The 6,535-nt window shown below is 37.1% G+C and overlaps 1 protein-coding gene across 1 annotated transcript in view; it reads left to right on the top strand.

Moving 5' to 3' along the window:
• ADAM9 (ADAM metallopeptidase domain 9) overlaps positions 1-6,535 on the top strand; it is a 175,810-nt gene that overhangs the window by 70,091 nt on the left and 99,184 nt on the right. Inside the window, exons 5-7 of the mRNA XM_030884665.2 lie at positions 1,638-1,714; positions 3,159-3,354; positions 5,291-5,356. Coding sequence (XP_030740525.1) covers positions 1,638-1,714; positions 3,159-3,354; positions 5,291-5,356 — 339 coding nt within the window. The remainder of the gene's footprint in view (positions 1-1,637; positions 1,715-3,158; positions 3,355-5,290; positions 5,357-6,535) is intronic.

Genomic DNA, 6,535 nt, shown 5'->3' with positions numbered 1-6,535 from the left:
ATGCTATATCTTTTGATGGCCGGGCACCATCAGCTTTCTTTACCACATTTGCTTGTGCACCCATCTTCAGCACATTTTTAATGCAGTTTTTATGATAAAATTAGGTGCCTTGGTGGATATTCTGGTTGGCTTATACTCGAGTATATAAGGTTAAACCAAGTTTCCTTGCCATCAGGTTGATGCTGACTCACAGTGACCCTATAGGTCAAGGTAGAACTGCCCCTATGAGTTTCTGAGACTGTAACTCTTTAAAGGCACTTAAACTCTGTCTTACTCCTGTGGAGCAGCTGGTAGTTTTGAAGAGCTGCCTTTGCAGTTAGCAGCCCAACGTGTAACCACTAGGCCACCGGGGCTCTGCTTTAGCTATGAAAGGACATATTTTGTCCTAGACTGTCAGTTGTCTTTTTGGTGGTAGTTTTTTTCCATGCAGAGTTTTTTTTAATAGTCAAAAATACTTGTCCTTTTTAATTGCCTCTTGATTTTTAGTGGTAAAGCATTTCTCTACACCTAGTTAGAGAGAATTTAAACCAGGTTTTCTTATAGTTCTTGTATGGCTTCAATTTTTACATTAAGATTTTTGATCCCAAGTAGAAAGCAAATGTTTTTAGAATGATGATGGCAACAAATATACAAATGTGCTTGACACGATGGATGGATTTATGGATGTCCGGTGATAAGAGTTATATGAGCCCCCAATAAAATGATTTTTTTAAAAGATTCTTGAGGCTCTTGAAATTTAGTCTTATGTGTGGTGTGAACTATGGATCTAATTTTGTGCTTTTCCCCCCTAAGTATTCTCTAGTCAGTAGACTGAGTATCAGTTTATTAAAAGTCTATATTTCCCCATTATTTGAGATGCCACTGGTATCATAAAGTTTCATGTATGCTTTGTTTATTACATCTTTCTCTTCTGTTCTATTGGTTACTCTCTCTAGATATATACCAATATTATACTATTTTAATTGGTAAGACCTTGTGCTATGTCTTAATGTTTGGTAGGGTTAGTCTCCCACTTGACTTTTCAATTTTAATGCCTTATAATTACTTTAAAGGTGTGGAAATCCTATTAGTTACTAAAGATTCTAGTATTAGTGTTACTATGTCTGTATTTCCATTCATTAGTTTCTTCCTTAAAATTAAAGATAAAAGCTGTTACGTTTTTAAAGATGGCTAGATTTATAACTAGTAATAATATAATAAATAGAAAATATCTAATCAAAGCGCTCATTTCCCCCTCATGTTAATTTTGTATGTGTGTGCCAGGGGAAGAGGTGGTAATTATTGACTCTCATGAGGTCTTCTTCTCTATGGATATAATTTGTGGGTTTTACTTATTAGATTGACTGTGATTTGAAACGTTAAACATCATACAATGCTGGCTTGTTCTTTCTCTAGACTGAGAGGTCATTGGGGCAGAGCTGTTTGTACTTAGATTTCTCTGGAGTCCTGCCTAAATATTTGTATAGTTAGAAGGTGACAGTAGATATTTTGAAGAGTGCCATGTGATATGAGATGACAATAATAAACAGACAAGTTTTTTCCTCGACAGGCGTTAAGTAATGTTGAAAGAGCTAGTTTCCATATTGACTTTTAGCAATGTAATATCACTTGAATATAATACAATATTTCTCATGTAGAATCATTGTCATTATCGGGGCTATGTGGAAGGAGTTTACAATTCGTCTGTTGCTCTTAGCAACTGTTTTGGACTCAGGTAAGGGAATTTTTCACATGATTTTTTTCTTTTCCTCTATACCACCTCACTAATACTTTCTCTTATTCCTGTCACTAATCAAGTGACTTTTGAGACTTTAACAAAATTAAGTATTCCTGTGAGCTTGCTAAGGATCATTATAGCTATCTTGTCTGATCTGTATAGCTCAGGATCTTTATAGCTTCTTAACTTTGTGTGCTATACAGCCTTTTAGTCATCAGTTAGCATGTATAACAATGGAAAATATCATGGTTGATGAATTTTAATACTTTATCTTTTTGAGACCATGAAATAAATTCACTATTTGAAATATACATTAGATTTTCTGTGATACTTGGTGAACGGATGTGATTTCACTGATGTCTCTTAATGACTGTGAAAAAGAGCTCATTAAATCCACTGAGATTCAGGAGGACAAACTAAGGTACAAAGAAATTTTAGCGCACAGCAAATAAAGCGATAGTATTGTTAAAGTTATATTTATCAAGTGCCTGGTAGTCAGGCACTCTGCTTGTTGATTGCATAATTGAGTGAAATAATAAGTATTATTTAGCTAGTTCTCAAACCAGCTCTGTAAAGTGGCGGGGATTATTCCTGTTTAAATAGATGAATGTACTATGTAATGACAGTGTGACAGATGGCATTCTAAGTGGTTTCTCCTTATTAAATAATAACTTAGCTACCACGTGCCTGTCAGTTGGTCATATTGTGGCATCTTGCATGTTGCTATGATGCTGGAAGCTCTGCCGCCAGCATTTCAAATACCAGCAGGGTCATCATTGGTGGACAGGTTTTATCAAGCTTCCAGACTAAAATAGACTATGAGGACAAACCTGTTGGTCCACTTCTGAAAGTAAGTTTTTGTAACTAAGTCAGTAGCTATAGAGCATTTTCTGGTATAGTTTAGGAAGATGAGCCCCTCCGGTTGTCAGATTCCTAAAAGAGGACTCAAAGACCACAACAATGATGATGTAGCACAGGGAAACGTTTTAGTCCATTATATATAATGTACCATGAGTTGGAGTCAACTCAGTTGCAATTATCTATCACAACGCAAATAATTTCGTTTTCAGAACAAGCCTGTGCAGAGTGTAAATTAATGCATAGATTAAATAACTTGCTGAAAGCTAGTAGGAAAGGTATTTGAGATTCAAACTCTGGTCCTTTGACTCCAGACCCCATACTTTTATCCACTACTCTGTACTGCCTTCCATTTCACATCACTCAGTGGTGTTAAATAACTTTTGGGCAGTAATTTTGATTAGTCATAGTCTTGAGTTTAAATTTAAGTTTTTCTGACTCTAAAATCTTTATTTATTTATTATTTGCTACTCTTATACATGTTAAAAAGTAGGACTTGAATTTGGAGTTTCTGATTCTTTTTCTTCTGTGTTTGTGTGTGTGTGTTTCCCTTAAACATTGTTTGTATGATAACAACATTTAGAGGATTGCTGCATTTAGATGCTACGAGTTATGGGATTGAACCCCTGCAAAACAGTTCTTCTTTTGAGCATATCTTCTATCGGATGGATGATGTCCGCAAAGAGCCTCTAAAATGTGGGGTTTCAAACAAAGAAGTAGAGAAAGAAATCACAAAGGAGGAAGAGGAAGAGTATCCGAGCATGACTCAGCTACTTCGAGTAAGGAAATAGTATAATTCTTTGTGGTTTAGATTACTGTTTTATAAAAATACATGCACATCAGAACAACAACAAAATCTTACCATAGCGAATGATGGGGGGAGTGCGGAGTGGAGACCCAAAGCCCATGAGTAGGCCACTGGAGATCCCCTTGCAGAGGGGTCTCGGGGAGGAGACGAGCCAGTCAGCGGGCAATGTAGCAACGATGAAAAATACAACTTTCCTCTAGTTCCTAAATGTTTCCTCCCCGCTCCCACTATCATGACACGAATTCTACCTTGCAAGTCTGGCTAGACCAGAGGATGTACACGGATACAGGGAATCCAGGGCGGATGAGCCCTACAGGACCAGTGGTGTGAGTGGCGATACTGGGAGGGTAGAGGGAGAGTGGGTAGGAAAGAGGGAACCGATGACAAGAAACTATATGTGACCTCCTCCCAGGGGGACGGACAACTGACAAGTGGGTGAAGGGAGACGTTGGACAGGGCAAGATATGACAAAATAACAATTTATAAATTATCAAGGGCTCATGAGGGAGGGTGGAGCAGGGAGGGAGGGGAAAAATGAGGACCTAATGCCGGGGGCTTAAGTGGAGAGGAAATATTTTGAGAATGATGAGGGCAAGGAATGTACAAATGCACTTTACACAATTGATGTACGTATGGATTGTGATAAGAGTTATATGAGCCCCTAATAAAATGACTAAACAAAATACATGCAATTATCTATTAAGCCAACACTCGTTTGATCGTTTATTTATTGGCAACGTTGTGCCAATCTTTGTGATAGGTATGAAAGGACATAAAGATGAGCTATACACAATTTCTGCCCTAGGAGGATTAGACTCATGAGGGTGTGTAGTATGTGTGGGTTTGGCTAACCAGGACTTAAATCCCACAGCACAATGCATATTTCTTTTAGTTTTGCTATATAACTGGACATTACATAGTTAGAAAGTGGAGAACATTGGGATTTTTAATTTAAATAGCTCATACAAATTGGAATGGTGATACAGTACTTGAGTTTTAGATGGAGAGACAGAGAGATTTGGTTATATTTGATTAGATGGCTTTCATTACTTTAGATAGCTTCCAAAACATCTCTTAACACTCCCTGACCTACTTGTGACATGTGTCTCTTATCCTGAAAGGGTTTTAGGACTATAGGTCAACCCCTCCTGCTGGAGAGGTTGTTTTTCTACAGGTAAGGTGATTGCTCTGTGTTGGAAGAGGCGTGTACCTGTTGCTTTAATTCTATCCATGTCTAGTTTATCAGGGTGTTTCCAAAACTTCACGGAAATTTTTCATTATCTTTTAATTTAATTTTTCAAGGAGCTTTTTGGAGCCCCATTGTATTTTTGGTTAATTCACAGTAGTTTATTGAATTATTTCATTGTCCCTCCCCCCCACCTACCTATTCACTCAAGATTATTAAAATTATTAAAAAAAATTTAAACACCGGAAACATTTGCATTTACTTTAACCTACTTTATATTAATTTCATTTTAAAAAGTGGCGGCTTTATCCTCTCTTCTATTCTGGGTAATTGTTTTTCTCTCTTTCTTTCTGGAATATAGTAGTGGAGTTTCCTAATAAAGTATGTATGCATACATGTGTGAGTCTATGTTTATGTGTTTGAATAATCCATTTTATCTTTAAATAGGTTCTTCTTCCTCAGATTAATGCATATATCACATCTTATGGTTTATTCATTTTTTGCATTGTGATTTTTTGGCTTAATTGACATTCCCCCAAAATGCTCCAAATTCCCTGCCATTGAGTCAGTTCTAAGTTATAACTACCCTATAGGATATGTTAAATAAGATAATTTTATGGTGTGCTTAGTGTATGAAATAAGTGGCATGGGTTACATTAAGATGATCATTAAGTAGGTAAAACTCTCACTCTTGTAATTTTTGTGTGTGTAATTTTGACAGAGAAGAAGAGCTATTTTGCCACAAACCCGCTATGTGGAGCTGTTCATTGTAGTCGACAAGGAAAAGGTAGGATTGGTAATGTATTTTCTTGTTTATGATAAGCAGATGAAAAGCAAGCATCTCACGAGAGAAATATAAAATGTAATATATTTATACTAACTTTTCTTAAGTGATCATTTCAAAACCAACATTTCTGTTCCCATTAGACTGCTCAGGATTTGTAATTCCACCTGTAGCTGAGTGTAGCAATGAGACCCTTTCTAATTTTACTAGTTTTTTGATATGCAGGATAGACATTTCTACAAAAATCAGATGAAAGATTGCTGAAATGTGGGCACGAGAGGAGACTAATCAGTGGCTGCTTAAAGGTCTGCCGTTTTCTTTCCTTCTTCTTTTTTGGAAACTTTTTATTGTGGTTTGGTTAAAAGTTGTTCAAGCAAGTTAATTTTTTATTCGATAACTTAATAAACATTTTGTTTTGTGACCGCAATCCCTACAATGTACTAATACTCTTTGCCCTTCCTCTCTGGCTTCCCTGTTTCTTCTTTCTTACTCCTTCCTGCCCTCTGAGCTTTGTTTCTGGACAAAGGCTACCCTTTTGGTCCCAGATGGTTGATTGTTCTGAGGAGTGTGGTATTATTGTTCACTTAGTGGTTTCATATTAGGCTGTGATTTGCAAATTTGGTAGTTTGAAACCAACAGCCACTCTGCAGGAGCATGACAGATAAACAGTCACAGTCTTAGAAACTCCAGGGGGATGTTCTATCATACCCCATAGGGTCACTGAGTTGGCATTGCCTCAGTGGCACTGAATCTGGTTTAGAGGTTTTCTCTTGTAAGCCTATTATTTGCCTGAAAGTTGATTTTCATAATTTAAAGGTGTCTAAGGAATTCCACCAATCGCTGTTAGACCGGCAGTTCTGGTATTTTTATGATTTTGAATTTAGTTTTACATTTTTCTCCCTCTCCTACATTGTCTAAGACCTTCAACTTAGTAATGGTTGCAAGCTGCGATCTAGTTGTCCTGGTCTTGGGCTTTGATTTGCATGATCCATTAGACTGGTGGCTGGCATCCTTATTTCTCTTCACTCTTCTTTGCTCTGGATGAGGAAAAACCAATGGTTATGGTTATGGTTAGGTGGCTACGCCCAAGATTTTAAGACCCCAGTCATTACTCACCGAAGTAGGATTGGAGATTGGCTTTGTTGACTTAGATTTCAAGTGAGCCTATGGTTCTTCTTTTTT

This window comes from Echinops telfairi, unplaced genomic scaffold, assembly GCF_000313985.2.
Source record: "Echinops telfairi isolate 266 unplaced genomic scaffold, ASM31398v2 ScPeMD7_9;HRSCAF=40, whole genome shotgun sequence".
Classification (NCBI taxonomy): domain Eukaryota; kingdom Metazoa; phylum Chordata; class Mammalia; order Afrosoricida; family Tenrecidae; genus Echinops; species Echinops telfairi.
This window is presented reverse-complemented; position numbering and strand designations above follow the sequence as displayed.